Source organism: Mauremys reevesii, linkage group 22, assembly GCF_016161935.1.
Source record: "Mauremys reevesii isolate NIE-2019 linkage group 22, ASM1616193v1, whole genome shotgun sequence".
Taxonomy (NCBI): domain Eukaryota; kingdom Metazoa; phylum Chordata; order Testudines; family Geoemydidae; genus Mauremys; species Mauremys reevesii.
The window spans coordinates 7,466,924-7,485,433 of NC_052644.1; the positions used below are offsets into that span (position 1 = coordinate 7,466,924).

Sequence of the window (18,510 nt, forward strand, 5' to 3'; positions counted from 1 at the left end):
TTTTCCTTTTGATTACGATCTCTTACAGCCTCTCCTTCCTGGTCCTGGAATGAGGAGAGCAGCATGATGCTTTTCTCCCCTAGAATACTTAGCCTGGTCTACGCTCCAAACTTACATTGGTATAACTGTCTTGCTCTGGAGTGTGGAAAATCCACACTCCTGGGTGATGCAGTTATACTGACCAACCTTCTGGTGTAGACAGCACTATATCGATGGGAGGGCTTCTCCTGTCAACGTAACTACTGCCTCTTGGGGGGGAGGTGGAGTAGCTAGGCCGACGGGAGACGCTCTCCCATCGGTGTAGGTAGTATCTTCACAAGCCCTTAATGTCTTGAACCCTGTGACTGGCTCCCTGGGGCTGAGGCTTGGGGGAGTGTTTGATTGCAGCCATTGGCGATGGCTGTGGCATCCACTGCAGCGCTCTGCAACCATGTTTGTTCCTGGCTTAACCTGTAACGCTCAGTCGCTGAGCTTGCTGGTGCCTGTGTGCAGAGTGGAGTCTGCGTTTCTCTCCTCGGCTGTGTGCACACATCCTAGAGGGCACCCCAGTCTCTGGGAGTGCTGAGAGGTTGTTGGCTTTACTCAGTTCTGTATTCCCTCCCTTTGACAGCTTGCAGACGGCAGGATGTGGCACGAAGCCCGGAAACATGAGCGCAAGCTCCGTGGGATGATGGTCGATTATAAGAAACGAGCTGAGCGTCGGAGGGAATACTATGAAAAAATAGTGAGTGTCCCTGCACAGTCCTGGCCCCGCCCCCGCCATCCTGATCTGTGGCCCTTGCTGTCGGGTGGGGTAGCACTCCTGTTGTTTTCTCTTCCCATGTCTGGCTTTATGCAGCTTTATATATTGCTGCTCAGTTGCAAAGCATGCACAGGAAGCGTCCAAGGTGTGTGTCTGCTACTGCTGGGACCTTCGGCCCTTCCTCATTTCTGTGACTTTACTCTTGCGTTAAGTTTTTGCCTTTAATGGTGGTTAGGGCTGGACAGTTAGTGCCAACTCTGTGTGTCTCAGGCTAGAGACACCTCTGTGCTGTGGGGTTTTGCTGTAGATCAGGTGGCTACAAACCACATTATAGTGTCTCGCAGGGAAAAATTAAACGGTTGAGTCTCTGAAAGTATCGGCTTTCCCTGTGCAGAGTGCGGGCCTGCACTCTGAGCTCCGGCAATATTCATTGTGCCTCCCTCCAAAGCCGAGGAAGGAGAAATGGAATGAGGCCTTGTGGCAGCCACTCCTATTGCATTTGGGGCTCATTCCTCCCCTGAGAGCTGCAGTCCCCCTCTTCCTAAGTGAATTGATACATGTTGAATCCCATACCAACGTCTGACTTCCTGAGCAACCTCTGCTGTTCCAAGGAGAGGGTTGCAGAGTTGTGATGCTGACTTGGGGGCAGTGTGGTTATCATGGTTAGTTGGCCTACTGTGCTCTTGTGAGGCATTATGTGGAACTGAATTCTTGCAGGTTCAGTTTCCTTTCTGGAAGAACAGCAGGATTACAGGAAACACACCACATGAAGGAGTGCCTGATCTGCAGCATGACTCTTTGGCCTGCTTCCCTGGGATGTGTTCCTCTCTAAAATGCAGTCCTGCTCTGAGCCATGGTTAATGCCATATCAAGTCTGCTCAGTTTACATGTAAAATGGTTTTTTTCCCTAGCTGCCAGCATCACAGAATTCACCTGGGATCTGTGAGCAAACCTCGATTCTTTTGTTGCACAGCAACACCAGTAACAAAGGTTCTGCAGGCCAAGCCGGGTCCGCTGTACCGCTTGTGCAATCCCATAGCCTTTCTTGAATGTGCTCAAGTGCAACTGCCTGCTGCATAGGAAGCAAACTGGGTGACACATACGAAGGAATTGAATCCAGCTCCTTCCGTCTCAGCTGTGCTGGCTCTGCAGGGCTAAGAGCAGTGACAATTGTTGTCACTAAAGGCATCAGGCTTGCCCCTGATAAGCACGTGAAGCGGATTTGAATAAGCAGGGGCTGCTTGTGTTGTCGCTCTTCAGTGTAGCTCAACACTTTAACTGCTGCTGCCTGAGATCCCCAGGATGTGTTTAACACCCCCCTGCACATGGTATTGTCAGACTCTCTGCTCTGAAGGGATTTCACTTGTAGCTTTAATGAATCCTCAAACCCCTTACAATGGCTTTGGACTCAGCCCTCAGCGTCTGCATAACTTGGCGCCTTGCTCAAACTGACCAGATCCCGTAAAATGCCAGCTTGATACATCTCGGTGTTTGTGCTTCTTCCAGAAAAAGGACCCAGCTCAGTTCCTCCAAGTGCATGGCCGGGCGTGTAAGGTCCACTTGGATTCTGCCGTTGCTCTTGCAGCTGAAAGTCCTGTCAACATGTGAGTAGCTTGAGCGGGCCCTGCCTGCTAGCTCTGCACTGACAGGCCGGGAGCATAGTGAAGCAGATGGGGATTATGGCTGGAAGGCCCTCGAAGGGGCACCGTCAACTTGTTCTCCCTTCGGTGTGGCTGTTGTATTACTAGTGGGATCCCCTAAGGTGACCGAGTGAAGGAGATGAGGGGGAAGGTCTGGAGTGTTCCTGTTTGTCTGCTTTTGTGCGTGGTCCATGATGCTGGGTCCCTTCTGTGGTCAGTCCCTTCCCCTCATGTTCACACAGCACTTAGAAATCTCTTTAAAAGGTGGGGAGAAGTGGCTGTAAATCCCCCAGAATTGGTGGGAGGCTTATAATAATAATTGGAGATATACCAATCTCCTAGAACTGGAAGGGACCTTGAAAGGTCATTGAGTCCAGCCCCCTGCCTTCACTAGCAGGACCAATTACTGATTTTTGCCCCAGATCCCTAAGTGGCCCCCTCAAGGATTGAACTCTCAACCCTGGGTTTAGCAGGCCAATGCTCAAACCACTGAGCTATCCCTCCCCCCAAACCACTGAGCTATTCCTCCCGTTGCACCTGAAGCTCCTTTGCTGTTTGCACTTCAGGCTGACTGTCCCTTGAGCATGCTGCCTGCCAGCACGACTACGCAAAGATCAGTGTTGGCTTGGCAGGAGCGTGCCATCCTGTGAGTACAGTTCTGTACCCTAGGGAGTGACACACACACCACACACACACAACCCCTCAGGGCATATGATCAGCAACTCAGCACAGGGATCTTGGGTCCAATCCCCAGGAACAGTGGAGCCTGTGGAAATGGCTTCTTCTCCCTGTAATAAGTCAAGGTACATGAGTAGGGCCCTACCAAATTCACAGCTGTGAAAAATGCGTCACAGACTGTGAAAGCTGGTCTCCCCTGTGAAATCTGGCCTTTTGTGTACTTTTACCCTATATTATACAGATTTCACAGGGGAGACCAAAGTGGGGGCCTGAACCAAAATGTGGATTGGGCGGTGGGGGGGCGGGAGGTTTGCAAAGTTATTCTAAGGGGGTGGCAATATCATGACCCTTCTGCGCTGCCTTCAGAGCTGGATGGAAAGAAGCGGCGGCTGCTGGCCAGGCACCCAGCTCTGAAGGCAGCACCGCCAGCAGCAGCGCAGAAGTAAGGGTGGAAATGGGCGGCTGGAGAGTGGCAGCTGCTGTCTGAGGGCCCAGCTCTGAAGGCAGCAGCGCAGAAGTAAGGGTAGCAATACCACACCGTACCATTCTCACTTCTGCGCTGCTTCTGGCAGTGATGCAGCCTTCAGAGCTGGGGTCTGGGCCAGCAGCTGCCACTTTCTGGCTGCCCAGTTCTGAAGGCAGTGCCGCCAGCCGCAGCAGCGCAGAAGTGAGGGTGGCAATACCACACACCCCCTACAATAACCTTGCAATGCCCCCACTACCCTCTTTTGGGTCAGGACCCCTACAGTTACAGCATCATGAAATTTCAGATTTAAATATCTGAAATCATGGAATTTATGATTTTTAAAATCCTATGACCATGAAATGGACCGTGAATTTGGTAGGGCCCAGGCAAGGCCTTAGCCAAACCTCTCTGTGGAGCTGGGGTCCTGCTGCAGGTTTGTGTTGGGGATGGGAGACCACAGGGAACTGTTCTCTCTGGCACAGGCTGACTGTGGGACAGTGGTTTATGGGGAGACTGTCCAGGCTCAGACCCTCCCTCCTCAGGGCTCCTTCTGACTCTTTATCCTCCCTGAGGCAAGTTGGCCTCTTTTCAAACTGAGGCAAGTTCAAAGATGTTGCCCATTTCCCCACCCCAGGAGTGGGGCAAGTGCTGCATCCTGCTGGATAGAGGCACCTCCGAAACCATGCCCTGCCTGGTGTTTACCTTTAGAAGAAGCAGGAACGTCGAGTCAGCTCTTCCCCACGCTTGCGGGGTGCTCACTGACGGGTGGGCAGTCAGCTGGACTGGCTGCGTGCTTTGCTCTTCATTGGAGGGATGGGCATGTCAGATCTTTCTGCCAGCTGCCAAATCTGAGTGAAATACCCGGGAATAAAGAGTTCTAAGGTGTCTGGCTCCGCCTCCTTCCCCTCCTGAGTGCTCAGTTTTCACTAGTGTTTTCCAGCAGATTGAGTACGCTCTGTGGACAATTCCTAATGTTAATAATGAGCAGAGGCCCCTCCCCTGCACCTTATTTTAAAGGACCCCCCAAGCCCCAGGATTTTCCTTTGGCAGCACCTCTGAGGAGATACCCGTTACACGTAACAAGTTCCTCCCCACTGGGGGGGTGAGTAAAGGACGAAAGTCCAAGTGCCCCAGTGTTTTTATGCTGGACTATTTCCCCCTGCTGAGGTGAAGAACAAGACTCTCAAAGGGAGGGCGCTAAGGCTCAGGGTAACAGGTGGCTGCTTGTATTAATTTAGGTGGACTAAATTGGTCAAAAAGTCACAGGTGGTCACGTGACCTGGTCACAGTGTTAAACAAGGTTCAGGGTTTGGTATGCAGAGACCCCAGCCTGCTTAGTGCCATGGCAAACATACAGTTAAAAATCCCTGAAGCCTTTTATTACAGAAGAAGTAGAAACAATTGAAGCATTTGAAATGTAAAGTATTGAGGCTTTTATTGCAACAGCATCCCTAGTTCCCTTTCCCTTTAGCTGGAGACCATTTTGAGAAGGGGAAAAAACCCTTGTGGGATAGTCTATTAGATGAAATCAAATATAACTCTTCTTTGTGGGGAAAAGAGAAAAGACGGGCTGGAGCTGTTGTTGTTAAGGTCTAATCCTGTTTCCTAGAAGACAAGACAAATACTGTTAGAAAAACGCAGGCACACTACATCATCTTATCAGCCCCTGTAAGGTAAATACTGTTAGGATGATGTGGTGTGCCTGTGTTTTTCTATCAGCCCCTTTAAGACCTGGCAAACTTGTACCAGCATCAGGCTGTTTAGGGCCTTGCCTTTAGTTGCCTGTCTGATCACAGGCTTACAGCGGTGTCTGCAAAATACACCTCTACTCCGATATAACGCGCCCCAGTATAACACGAATTCGGATATAATCCGGTAAAGCAGCGCTCCAGGGGGGCAGGGCTGCGCGCTTCGGCGGATCAAAGCAAGTTCGATATAACGCGGTTTCACCTATAATGCGGTAAGATTTTTTGGCTCCCGAGGACAGCGTTCTATCGGGGTAAAGGTGTATACAGTCTTCACCTGCTAAGCCAGACTCTTATTAAACAGAAGGCAAAGGGAGAGGGATAGGAAAGAGAAGAAATAAGGCAGAGAAGGACAGGGGTGCACAAGGAGATGCGGGATAACAATCTCATATCCCAGATAGTGTTTGGGATTTAGCTGGTGGAGGTGGTGCTGTCGTCCGGGTCCCTCTCTTTGGCCTGGTCTGGGATTAGAATTCTCTTGGGCTTAGAATGCCCAAGGCTCAGTGGTGGTATGGTGGATACCAGTGTTTCAGGAGATGGTGGGGGTAGCAGCCATCACTACTCCTTGATTTAGTCACCCAGCATTGTTCTTGTTGATTTTTCCCCCCCCCAAGTCATTCCTTTTGAGGACCCCAAGACGGAATGATGGAGGGAGTAGCACACCCCTTCGTTGTCTTGTTCATCAGTTAGGCTTCGTTTTTGACACACCAGTGTGGGGTCATTGATTTCCGGTCCCACACATTTTTGTTTACCTGGCGTGATGTCCATCTCACATACATGAGTTCTATCAGGAGGCCTTTCCATTTAGACTCCTTTCGTTTTTCTGTCTCCCTTTGGCACCTTTTCCCACTGACAGTTATTGTGCTAGATTATTGTGACATTTGATGAAGTTTTATCCACTTTCCCACAGTTAGGCTTATCCCTGGGGTAGGCCGACTAGACACAGATTGTCACTGCGCGCTGGCTCTGGCTAAGAGCGTGTCTGTACCATGCAGCAGAGCCAGTGCACAGACGTCACGGGACTGAACTGCATTGGGTCTAGACTGACTTCCCCAGCACCTCAGGCTTCCTCTTCATAGCAGCTTGTCTTGCTGGCAGGTCTGTCATTTGTAGCCAGTTGAGGTGCTAAATGACCTTGGTTTGTCTGTTGCTCTCTTGCCTGCAGGATGCCCTGGCAAGGGGATACGAACAACATGATTGACCGGTTTGACGTGCGAGCTCACCTGGACTACATTCCCATGTACACCCCACCACTGCTCAACCCAATGTAAGCCATGTCCATGGAGTACTGCTTGGGAGCTCTTCTCCGGAAGCCCCCAACCTCCTCCTTTCTAGCAGGGCACAGAATGCTGGGTGATCAGTGCAGGCCAGTGGGATTTGGGAGCATTCTGTGTTGTTGCTGTTGGTATCCCTTAGGGCATAGGGTTGGTAAATGTAACCTGACCCCTGGCTTTTCAGGCTGTCCAACACCGGTGGTGATGGGGAGCTGCAGTGGGTTCTCCAACCATGGATCTGCTTCACATGGCTCTTGAAGGACCCTGTGGCACTGGGATTCCATGGTTCTGATCGGTTCTGGGTTAAATGTGCTTGGCTTCCAAGTAAAACAACTGTCTCCTCCTTCGTCCCCCATCTACCAGCTCTACAGACCTGACCCGGGCTCTGAGTCCTACCAGGGTCTCTTTTCACATGTCATTGCTATAATGTTCCCTCAAACAAATAAGGGGCCCAGGGCAGCTCCATGGGCTTGCCCAGGTATGGCTGGTGGGAACAAAGCAAGCAGGACTGCTGTGGTTGAAGAAAGGATCGGATTCAGCTCCCTTAGCTCTGTTGGCTCTGCCGCACTAAGGAAAGCCAAAATCATTGATGGCGGGAGGCCCTAAAGCCAGCTGGGACTGGTTCACACATGGAGCAGAGCTAAGTAGAAAGCTCCATTTACAGAGTCCATTTTGGAACAGAACTTCACTAAATGGGGTTTTTCCCTTGAACAACTGATCTCTGGTACTTGCAGCTCTGACCCCGGGATTAAAGGGGGCTGGGATCTACCTTAGTTTAAAAATTTGATAAGAATTGCCAAGGCAGATGAGTCTGGAGTCTGCCAGATGAAAGGAGCAGGCTCTGTCCCTGCACAACTCTGCCCATGTGGCTCCCTGCTTCCCATCCTGGTATAGAGAGAGCTGCATTGGATGGACTGGGCTGGAGGTGGATTTATTTGGGAAATGGCCAGTAGACTTCTAGATGGGTTCCCTTCCTGCCCATCCCCTCCATCTGCCGCTCCTCCCATCCAGATTCCAGACTTTGCAAAGTCTGTACCGAGGCCTGCAGAAACAGCTTCAATAACTAAATTTCACCAGCCAGCTCTCCCCTCTCAGAGCCTGTCTTCACTGAACTTAATGTTTCTAAGCCAAGTCAGCTGTAAGTGGGGACGACCCTGCCTGTCTCCCAAGCACCCCAGATTTCCCAGAACTCCAGGCATGTTGTCCCCCGTGAAACTTTAGGCCAACTGAGTTTCAGGGGAGGGAGAGTTGCACCAGGTTTGTAAAGGAGAGCTGGCTTCAGCCTTGCCTATGGAGACTCCTGTGTAACCGTGCAGCCTCCTGCTGAGCTCTGTTAATAGCCCAGGGAAGTCATTGATGCACGGGGACAGCCACCAAGGGGTTAATGTCGCACTGTTTGAAAAATGGAGTTAGCAGAATGCCACCGCAATTGCTGTAGGGTCCAATTTCCATAAGTGCTTTGCTGAGTTGTGACGTGGGAGCCTGAATCTCACAGGAAGTGACTTATGGAAATGGGCCGTGGGCTGCTAAGTCACTGAGGTGCTTCTGAGCCAGTCACCTTTAGTTCTGTCCTGTCTGCCCAGTTGTCTCCTGGTGCCAATGTGTGTTCTTCCTTCTCAGCTCTCCTGAGCAGGAGTCGGACGAGAGGAAGTGTAACTACGAGCGCTACAGGGGTCTGGTGCAGAACGACTTCGCTGGCAGTAAGTGTCTGTTGGAGACCACTGTCCACTGGGGCACGGAGACATCCCTGGGGGCGATGCTGTGAAGAGAAGCTGGCTCTGGTGAGAGGTATCAGCTGGCAACAGCAGGGCATGGTTCCTGACACCGCTCTGTGAACTTCTGCTCTGCTGTGCTCTGCCAGGAGCCCCTCTGGAAGGGAGGGAGGGACCCTCCCTCCCTCTCCCTCATGGCCCATTCGGCTCTTGGGTTCTCTGCCAAGAATAACGCTGAGGGGGCAGTTAGTGCACATTTGGTAACTTGCACATGTCACCCAGCCCTTCACCTTGGAGTCCGCAAGCAGTCGTCAGCTGGTAACAGCTTTCAGCCGCTCCTGGGCCAGGCTGCATTCCAACCAATGACTTCTAGGATTAAGGATCAGCAATCCATCCCCGTTCCCCTACGCTCTCCCGGCTCTCGAGGCAGGGATCCTGCTCTGCCCATGTGGTTTGATGATGCGTACAGGAGAGGCTCCCTCTTACCTGTGTCACCTCGAATGAGCCCCGATGCTCAGCTGTAATCAAGGCCTGTTGGCATCGGTGTTTGCCCTCAAGCTGGCATGTAACTCCTTTGTCTGTCTGTCTGTCTGTCTGAAGTCTCGGAGGAGCAGTGTCTCTATCAGATCTATATTGATGAGCTCTATGGGGGACTCCAGAAGCCCAATGAGGATGAGAAAAAGAAGTGAGTATGGGGGAAAAGAGGCTCGGTGCTGGTCCCCAGTGGCGTGCGTGCTGAGCTGCCCCTCTAGGCATGCTTTGGAGGAGACAGAAGTGAATGTATTTGTGCCCCAAGTTGGATCAGAATGAACAGCCACTGCCCTCTGAGCCCCATCTCCCCGGGCCTGGGGGGCATCAGTCCTTCCTTCCTGCCCTGCCTCGGAATTAGGCTTTCCAGGGAGTGTGGAAGAGGCTGATACCCGATGCTGCAGAGGAAGTCCTCCCCTCCTCTTCCTGAATAATAAAGCTGCTGGACGGGAGTAGCACCGGGGACAATTCCTTCCGGACCCTGCGGTGCTCAGCTCGTCCCGAAGCCTGAGACTGGGTTATTTCTGCCTCGGTGCCAGACTGCATGCGTTGCACCACCAACGTGGTGGCTGCTGGCCAAAGCCCTGCGGGAGGGCCCTGCCCAGCGATTGGGAGAACTGGAATGTGAAAAAAGGCAGCCCTTTTCCCCTGGCCCTCCTCGCCTGGTGCCTCAGCACTGCTTCAGGGGAGGGCGGGGTGATTCGCTTATGTGTCTGAGGTGGGGGGAGGCCTTTGGTGCCCAGGGCTCTTTCTGTAGTGGTTCTCCGTTAACTATGCTTTGGGTTTTCAAACGTAACCGGGGCAATGGGGGGGTCAACAGAGCAGCCCTTTGAGAGCAGGGGAGGCTGGTGCTGCAAGAGGGACCTCGGGTGGCTGCCCCGTGCCCTTGCCCTGGCAGCACACGTTCACAGCCAGTGTTTGTGCCCAGGCTCGCGGAGAAGAAGGCCTCGATTGGCTACACATATGAGGACAGCACCGTGGCTGAGCTCGAGAACTCCTTGGAGAAGCGGGGAGACGAGGAGGACTCTGAGGAGGACAGCAACACGGATGAGGACGAAGTCATTCCGGATATCGGTGTGTCTCGCTTGCCCCGGCAGTCCTGCCTCGGGATATCGCCCGTCCAGCTGTGCCCCACCCCACACGCACAGACCGGCTTTCCCAGGCCTTGTGCTTACAAATTCATCCGTCAGGTGCCAACTCCCCAGTGTGGTGGGCACATGCCTGTTTTACATGGTGCCTGGGTGTATCTCTAGGGGAGGGGTGTAGGGGAGCAGTGTGTTGCAGTGCAGTTGCTGTGGGGACATGGGGAACCCCAGCTAACCCTTCCCAGTTGCCTCCTCCCTTGGTGCATCGGTGGTGCTTGCAGGGGCCTGGGGTGCTGGCTGGGGTTGTGTGTCCTGTGGCCCCCACGTTTCAAACCTCAGCTGCACTATGGTGCAGCAGATACTCCAGCAACACCCCAGGTGGCCCCGGGGCAGCTGGAGAGCAGCCCAGCTCTGCTGTCTGCCCCGAGCGCTGGCGAGTCTGCAGGCACTCTGACACCAGTACTCTGCTTGCAGATGTGGAAGTTGATGTGGATGAGTTAAATCAGGAGCAGGTGGCTGACCTGAATAAACAGGCGACCACGTACGGGATGGCTGAGGGGGACTTCGTCAGGTAAGGCCCACGTGTGAGTCGGGGCCCAGAGCCGAGCTCCAGGCCCACCACCTCATCTCCGAGAACTTCAGGTGCTCTGGGGGGTTGGATTGCCGTAGTCACGAGCCACATAGGGGAGCTGTGGCTACTGCGGGCAGTAGGGGGTAGATGTACCCACTGTGGGTTGGTGTGGGGGCTCCCGTGGCAGCAGGCCCTTGGCAGCCCTGGCTTCTGTGAAGCTGCTGCTGCCCCTCTGCCCACATGCACTGAGAAGGTTGCTTTGGGGCAGATGTGTGCGGCTGTCTGGATGCTGCAGGTATCGGCGAGAGGCTGGTGCAGCCTCAGGGCAGCCCCGTGTGTTTGGCTTGGCTGGCTGCCTGCTGCATCACCTACCATACATGTGAAGTGCCAGCCCTCGGTGGGGAGGAGTGTCCAGCTCTGGCATCAGCACTGCTCCCGTCGAGGGGCAAAGCATCTGACCCAGTGGCAGGAGAGCCAGGGAGAGGGGCAGGGTTAAATGCAGCTCCTCTCTTCACTGATGCACCTGGGGGAGCAGTGGCTGCTTAGTTAACTTTAGTGTAAGACCCTTTGGGTGGCACCTGTCCTGCTTTCCAGGGGCAGTCCAGACGCTGCTGCTGCTGCTGCATGGGCCGCTCCAACTTGGAGCTTCCTCCCTTGTGCCAGTGGCACCCTGGTACCGATGGCGCTGTTCAGCTGTAGGCCCAGCTTAGCCCTTGACTCTTCCATTGACGGCCCAAGCGCTCTGGTAGCAGCCTCTGTGCTAGAGGCAGATGCTGGGACTGCGTCAGGGTGGGGGCAGAGCAGAGGCTCTTGCTTGCCATCACTTGTTGTGGCAGTGAAGTCCCTTTGTCACAGCGCACCCATGCCCCCGTGCTGTGTACCTCCATCCAGGGGCTGGGCAGGGCAGGCTCTGCGAGCGCTGGGATCAGCCGCACTTAGCCAGCTCTCTTTCCTTTTCCGGAAGGATGCTGCGGAAGGACAAAGAGGAGGCAGAAGCCATTAAACACGCCAAAGCCCTCGAGGAGGAGAAAGCCATGTACTCGGTAAGGCGCAGCCCTGGGGAGGGCTGTCCCAGCCAGGCCTCTTCCCAGCCCTGCTCTGATCTGTCTGTATTTCCCAAGCCTGGCAAAGCTCCTTTCCCCATGGGTCAGCGGTGCCCTCTGGAGACCTCTTGTGCTTTCCAGGTAGGCCCTGCTTCCCGAGGGTTAGCAGTGGGACGCAGAGGAGGTTTTAAAAGACCTGGCCATGTTAGCCAGGACTCCCCACAGCTGGCCTGCACCCTGGCTGGGGCAGCTCAGCCCAGAGGAGCTGGATGGGACAGACTCTCATTTCCCACCTCCTAGTACTGCGGTAGAGCAATGGAAGTGCTGAGCCCTGGGCTGGGAGTTCCTGGCAGGCTTTCCTCCGCCACTCAGTGCTGGGCCTTTCTCATCTAGGGCCGTCGCTCTCGCAGACAGAGGAGGGAGTTTAGAGAGAAGCGCTTAAAAGGAAGAAAAATCAGCCCTCCCAGGTAAGGCAGGGACAACGTAATGTCCCCCTGCAGCAAACTAGTCAGCCAGAGCGGGCTGGCGAGCAACAGGGTGCTGGGGTGGGGCCTCTGGCTCTGGCTGTCCTGGGCGCAAGGGCTCTTGTCTCCCGTGTCTGGCCCCTGCTGCACTGTCAGGGCAGCTCCCCTGGCCCTGAACACTCCTCCTGGAATCGTGGTTATTTCAAACAACTGGCTCTGAAAAGGCTCCGTCCACATGGATTCTGCTAGTGCAAGCTCGCCAAGGGGCCGGGCAGTGTGATGCTTTCTTTGGCCAGGGGTCTGTGTGTAAGGTAGGGACTCTCCTGCTCTCTCACGAATCTATAAGCCAGTGATCTGGTAAATTCACTAGCTCTGTCCCTTAAGGCCTTGGGGCGGCTGGCTTAGCTCCAGATGTTCCATGTGCTTCTGTCCCTGCCTCTCCTTGTCTGGACTCTTCTCCTCTGAACCCCTTTAGGAGGGAGGCTGGTGTCACCGTTCCTTTGTGGGTCACAACTGAGAATACCAAATACAGGACAAACTGCTGAGAAATAGGGCAGACACACCCCAAAACTGGTGGTTATTCTCCTATAAGATATACCAAACCAGCAACAAAAGGAAACTTCTGTTTCACCATTTCACCACACTGGCTAACGAAGTCAGAAAAGCAGTCTCCTTAGCTATTCCAGTCCTTGTATCACCACCAAAAACACTAGACTTAATGAGTGGTTATTTAAAACCAATTTAATCAAACAAAGGGTTCTTTACCCAATAATCACGCCGTTGCCAATCCTTTAATACCTAAAATCTAAAGGTTTATTTATAAAAAGGAAGGTGAGAGTTAAAATTGGTTAAAGGAATCAAATACATACAGTAATTGCAAAGTTCCTGGATCAGGCTTGTAGCAGTGATGGAATAAAGTGCTGGCTTGTGAAGTCTCTGGCTGCTTCCAAATCATTGGAAGGTCCTCGATCCCTTGATTAGAATGCTCCCATTAGTATAAGTTCATAGTCCAGAGGTCTGAGCAGGCCAGAGGCAAAATGGAGATGTTTCTAGGGCCTTTTATAGCTTCTGCCAAGTGAAGGGAAACCCATTGTTCTCACTGTGGAAAATTACAGGGAACAAGATGGTGTTTGGAGTCACATGGGCAAGTCACATGTCTGTGCATGCTTTGCTTAGTCATAGTAAAGGCTGTCACAGGAGGTGTCTTCCATTGTGAGTTAAAGCAGCAGAGAGTCCTGTGGCACCTTATAGACTAACAGACGTATTGGAGCATGAGCTTTTGTGTTTGAGTACCCACTTTGTGGGATGCATGTCACCCACGACAGCTCATGCTCCAATACATCTGTCAGTCTCTAAGATGCCACAGGACTCTTAGTCTGGATCTGTAAAAGCAGAAAACAGGGCTACCCCTCTGATTGTGAGTTAAGTGTTCTTTGATGGCCCATTCAACTTGAATAGTTCCTTCACAATGTCCTGGCTAAACACCTTGTGGGTGTTTCCACATGAGCAAACATTTGAAATACAGGGACATAATTAATATTCATCACTTCAGATACAAAAATGATACATGCATAAAAATAGCATAATCCTACTCAGCAAATCATAACTTTTCTATTGACACCTTACTTCGACACACTTTGTATAAGATCTGTTGCAATTATATAACAGTGGTAGCAACAATGATGGTCATATTTTAATCAGACAACGAACGTCACACCTCTAACCCAAAATTGGTGCAGGAAGGGGTGTCCCAGACACTGCTGAATACATCATAGGAGCTTCCCATTCTTGGTTCTATATTACTGTAGTTTCCAACCCAGTATTGGAACTATCAGTGTCTAACAGAAATGGTTCATCAAAATCATATTTGGCTAAAACAGGCTTTTTCTTTGTAAAGTTCATTCTGGAAGTAACAATATTATTGAATTCCTTTACAAACCAAGGTAAAACTTGGTTAGACCAGTAGTGGATTGGATCTGCTCTTGAATGTCTCATATGATCTTGCCATGAGCTAATGAAAATAGTTAATTTATCCATGCAAGCTCTGGCAAATGTTTGGAACCCAGTTAACATCAAGTCAATGTAGATATTAATGTTCTCCGTGGTGTAGGAATCTTGGCATTTAGCCATGAAAGCAATAGGATGACGTGCCTTAGTTTCCTTTTCATGCAGCACGTTAAATCTCTAATGCCTTCTCTGATGTGAAAAGTTTTAAGACTGGTGGTTACAGGCACTAGCTGTGAAATATCAGTATCACGAGGCCTTTTAACATAAAGTGTGTTGTCATGTAAAGAAACAATACACCTTAAAGGCTTCTAGCACATGGTGAGTTCTTATGTACCACTCCCAACATGTTTAAGGGTTTTTCCGAAGGATCATGCACACTGTACGTTTTTACAGTTTTGGGTATCAGCAGCAAACAAGGCACAAGTTAACATTAGCCATAATATTAACATCAAATCCGTCACATGTACACTTACAAGCGTTTTTGTCATGCCAGCCTCTGGCTCAATGCTGTTGAGGTTTTGGCGTTTTAGGGTTAACTTGTGGCTTCCATTAGCAAGATGAAGTTTTTCCCTTCCTCCCTGTCCTGAAGGGTCAAAATCTGAGCTCCTCTGTGTAACAGAATCCATTGGTTGACTAGATGTGTCCCCTTTCTAACAGCTATGGTATGGGCAAGCCTTTCTCCTCCTCCTTCCCCTCCCATCAGTCAGGTAATTTGCATCAACATATTTTCAGATTCTTAACCATTACCAATTCCAAGGCTGGACTCTGTCTTAAAGAGATACCATCCATTTTCACTAGCAAGTTAGACTCAAGGTTCTTTTGTCCTTCCATTACCAACCTCTGCTTCCACAGAGAATCAGATGTCAAGTCCACTAAGAGACTAAAAGTCATATCTGAAGTGTCTAGGGGTGAAAGTTTGCCTGCCATCCCCTGTATTCTCAAGAGAGAACTCCACAGCTGACCTGCTCTGTAGATTCAGCTACTCAGTCCTCCCTCTGAACCTGAGTCACAGACTGTTCACAGAATCGGTATCAGAAGGGTAGCGTGTTAGTCTGGATCTGTAAAAAGTGACAGAGTCCTGTGGCACCTTATAGACTAACAGACAGTTAGTCTATAAGGTGCCACAGGACTCTCACTTTTTACAGAATCAGTATGGAGACATTTATGTTCCAACAACGTCGTCTTCCCAACAAGCTGGTCAAGCACAGCCACTTCATCTTCTTCATAGGGCCGTTCAAATTCCCTGACAATTTTCATTCCATCTGACGCCTTCTCTAAGTTATTCACACTGGATCTTTCTAAAGCAAAGTCAGTGGATCCGTTTTCAACAGAAAAATTCTGGCTGTTAGGAACTCAGACAAATCTCTCAACAAACTGTTGCCTTCTATGGACAGAAATTAATCCTGATCTACCTCAATTCACTTCCACACCCCTCAGTTACAGCCAACTGCTTTGCAAAAACAACCACGAAGATTCTTCTTAGGACCTTCTTTAAGCAACAATTCACGTTTATCTTGCTCCACAGAAGCATTGCTCTGCGGAGCCACAACCAAACTCCTCCTGATTGTCACTTACACTCAATCACCTCTGGCCCATTAGGAGGATTTTTATACAACCCCTTTTAGGCAAGCTGCTGGACTCCATAGTTAGAGGCATTCTCCTTCCCTTTCCTCACTGGCAACACACAGGTTACCAGGCTCAGCACACACTAGCTTAGTTACAAGTTTCCACACTGTCAATGGGTAACGCAGTTAAATCACTTTCATGCTCTCCTTGTGCCCTGGCTGTGATATCAACCTGATTAGAGTTGTCATATCTTTACCCAGCAACACACTAGCAACAGGCAAAATAGAAGCACCAGATCGCCTGGTCCCAGGGACTAACTGGATATGACCTAGTTGCAATGTCATTCTCCCTAGCAGACACAAACTTAGGAAACTTCCTTCCTGGGCTTTAGTTAAATCCAGAGCCGATTCTGATGCAACTGATAATTTTTCAAGCATCGTAGGCCAACAGGCTTCTTCTGTCCTCTCGCTCTTTGTGATGCACAGCGGTACTCAGCCTGCGGGGACGCATGCAGCCCAGTTAGCGCACAGCTGTGGCCCAGCTCAGCTGTGTGCTATAGGCCGGCCTGCATGCCGGGGGTCTGCTGGGTTCTCAGCTGCCCAGCGCAGAGAGGTCTGGCCAGGCTGCCCTGCGGGGCCAGGGGTCCCAGCCCCACCCCTCGCGAGCCCCAGGGCTGCTGCTGCCCTGTCACCCGGCCCCCACAGCCCAGGTAACACATTGTAGGCCGCAGCTGGTACCTCCGTGTTCTCACCTCCACGTAGAGCCAGCACAGGCCGTGTGCACCGGGGTTACCTTCCCTCTCTGGGAGAGGCCTCTGCTCCATTCAGTAGATGAGGTCTGTGGGGGGCTGTGACCCTAGTGGGGTGGGTTAAATCCAAGAGGAGTAGCTCTGCCCTGCTTCCTGCTCTGAGTGGGGCACTGGGGAGAGTGAGCGGCCTGGCTGTGCTGCCAGCTGGTCACTCCACAGGGCACCTGGCTGCTGGCCACGTGTCAGGCTGTGCTCCTTGGATCTCTCCATGGTCATTGCCACAGGCTCTCCATAACGTGTTCTCTCTTTGCAGCTATGCGAGGAGAGACAGCCCCACATACGATCCCTACAAACGGTGAGTGCCTGTAGCTGCTGGGCATGGCTTGCTGGGCATGGCAGGAGTGGTTTGCTCTGCCTCCGCCACTCCTGGGGGAGAGGCCACTGCAGCAATAGTCTCTGGGGATTCTTGTAGTTGACAGACTCTGGCTGTTTCTGAGGGGCCCTTGGGCTGGGGGAAGGTCACCCCCTGCTGGAGCAGGTGCTACAGTACATGCTGGTCTGCTGCAGCTGAAGGTTCAGCAGGGGTCCAGAAACTGCATCTACCCCAGTGTGCTGCCCCCCTGGGGGAGCTTTTGGTAAATTCCACCTCCCACAGTGAAGCAGCCCTTCTGTTCTCCCTTCATCCCCAGATCACCTTCAGAATCCAGCTCCGAATCCCGCTCGCGCTCTCGCTCGCCTTCCCCGGGCCAAGAAGAGAAGATCACGTTCATCACCAGCTTCGGGGGCAGTGACGAGGAAGCAGCTGCTGCTCAAGCCGGAGGAGTCCCTGGGAAAGCCGTCTCCCTTGGCAAGCCGCGCTCCACCCAAGTGCATCAGGGCAGCGCTGCAGCAGGTCATAGCGCCTCCTCCCGGTCGGTAACTCCCCCGCCTGGCTCGCTTTCCCAAACCTTAACACCAGAGACTCAGCAGGGGCTAACGGCCCATCTACGTGATCGGCCTGCACCCTCTGTGCCCCCGATGGGCACCACGCCAAGCTGCCCCTGCTTGGAGACCCTGTCCAGTGAGAGCTCTTGGCATCCCGTCCTTTCCAGCTGCCATTTCATTGTCAGCCCTGCCCGTGGGTTGGCCAGGTGCTGTGTGGGGTGGCCAGTTGGGGGCACTCTCCAGGACACTGAGCAAGAGGCCTGTTTGGGTAGACAGTGCCTGGAAAGCCCTGAATAGCCAGATCCTCGACCTGTGAGAGGAACTCCGGGGGGCAGCTCGTCCTGGGGCCCAGGGAAGGGACCTGGCATGTCAGGGATGGGGAGAGATTCTAGGACATGGGGGATCTGGCAGCTGGAAAGGGGCAGCTCTCCTACTTGCCCACAATATCCCGTCCTCTCCTCTCCTCGCGTTCCCTGCCCTTCTCCTGCCCCTGTTCTCGGCGCACTGGCCTGTCCCAGCTCCCTCTCCAGACGAGCAGGGCACTTGGTGCAGGCCGAGAGCTCACAGGGTTGTCAAGTGCCTCGTATGCACCGTATAGACCAAGCTAGCGCCTGGCCTTAGGGCCGTGGCTGCATCATTGCCATTGTGTGTCTGTGGCTAACTAGCTTGAGCCGGAGGCTCCACCTGCGCCCCGTTGCACAGCACTTGGCCAAGGCTGTGTAGGGAGATGGAGCGGGCAGACACTCTGCAGAGCCCCTGGGTGGTGCCCTCAAGTGGAACTGCATGTCCTGGCGTCTGGGCTGGCACTGCCTAACATTACTGCCCCTCTCAGTGCCCCCCTGCAGCATTGCCAGGAGCCAGAATCCCAGTTTGCCCCAGTAGCTCTGCCCCATGGGAGAGTTGTCGCACGTTGGAGCCTTCCTGTGGCCCACGTGGCAGGATGGTGATGGTCCAGTCCCCCAGCCCTCAGGACTGCAAAGCCACTTGTCTGTCTGAGGCAGAGAGGCCATGTGAGAAGAGGCCTCTGTGAGAAGAGCCCAGCGTTCCCGTCGGTGTTTCTCAGAACCACTTCCCTCCTCACTCACTGTGCCAGCCAGAGCTGAGCCCGGTGTGGCGCCTGTACCTTGCTGGAGGCCTCGTTGGAGGACCCAGGTCTGGGCACGGCCTCAGCTCTTAAGTGTTATCACGCCCCTCCCCTTAAGGCTTTTCTCCAGCATTGTGGTAGGATGGTGCCAAACCTGCATTGAGACAGGGCTGACCAGCCTGTACCATCGCAATTGGGTTTCCCCTGCGTGCTCTGGGACTATGGCAGTCACT

At 52.7% G+C, this 18,510-nt stretch overlaps 1 protein-coding gene across 5 annotated transcripts in view; it reads left to right on the plus strand.

Annotated features, from left to right (window-relative positions):
* Positions 1-18,510, plus strand: part of LOC120388096 (CLK4 associating serine/arginine rich protein) — a 44,122-nt gene that overhangs the window by 10,139 nt on the left and 15,473 nt on the right. For 4 of the 5 annotated variants that reach the window (XR_005590491.1, XM_039509675.1, XM_039509678.1 and 1 more), the window contains exons 4-14: positions 611-724; positions 2,249-2,346; positions 6,437-6,538; positions 8,166-8,245; positions 8,858-8,942; positions 9,714-9,859; positions 10,345-10,441; positions 11,406-11,484; positions 11,878-11,951; positions 16,583-16,624; positions 16,959-17,180. Coding sequence is in view for 4 of the 5 variants with exons in the window: in XM_039509675.1 (XP_039365609.1) it covers positions 626-724; positions 2,249-2,346; positions 6,437-6,538; positions 8,166-8,245; positions 8,858-8,942; positions 9,714-9,859; positions 10,345-10,441; positions 11,406-11,484; positions 11,878-11,951; positions 16,583-16,624; positions 16,959-17,180 (1,124 nt within the window). In the remaining variant the exon portion in view is untranslated. Of the gene's footprint in view, positions 1-610; positions 725-2,248; positions 2,347-6,436; positions 6,539-8,165; positions 8,246-8,857; positions 8,943-9,713; positions 9,860-10,344; positions 10,442-11,405; positions 11,485-11,877; positions 11,952-16,582; positions 16,625-16,958; positions 17,181-18,510 lie in introns of those variants that run through there. The other variant, XM_039509677.1, reaches the window with a different exon arrangement.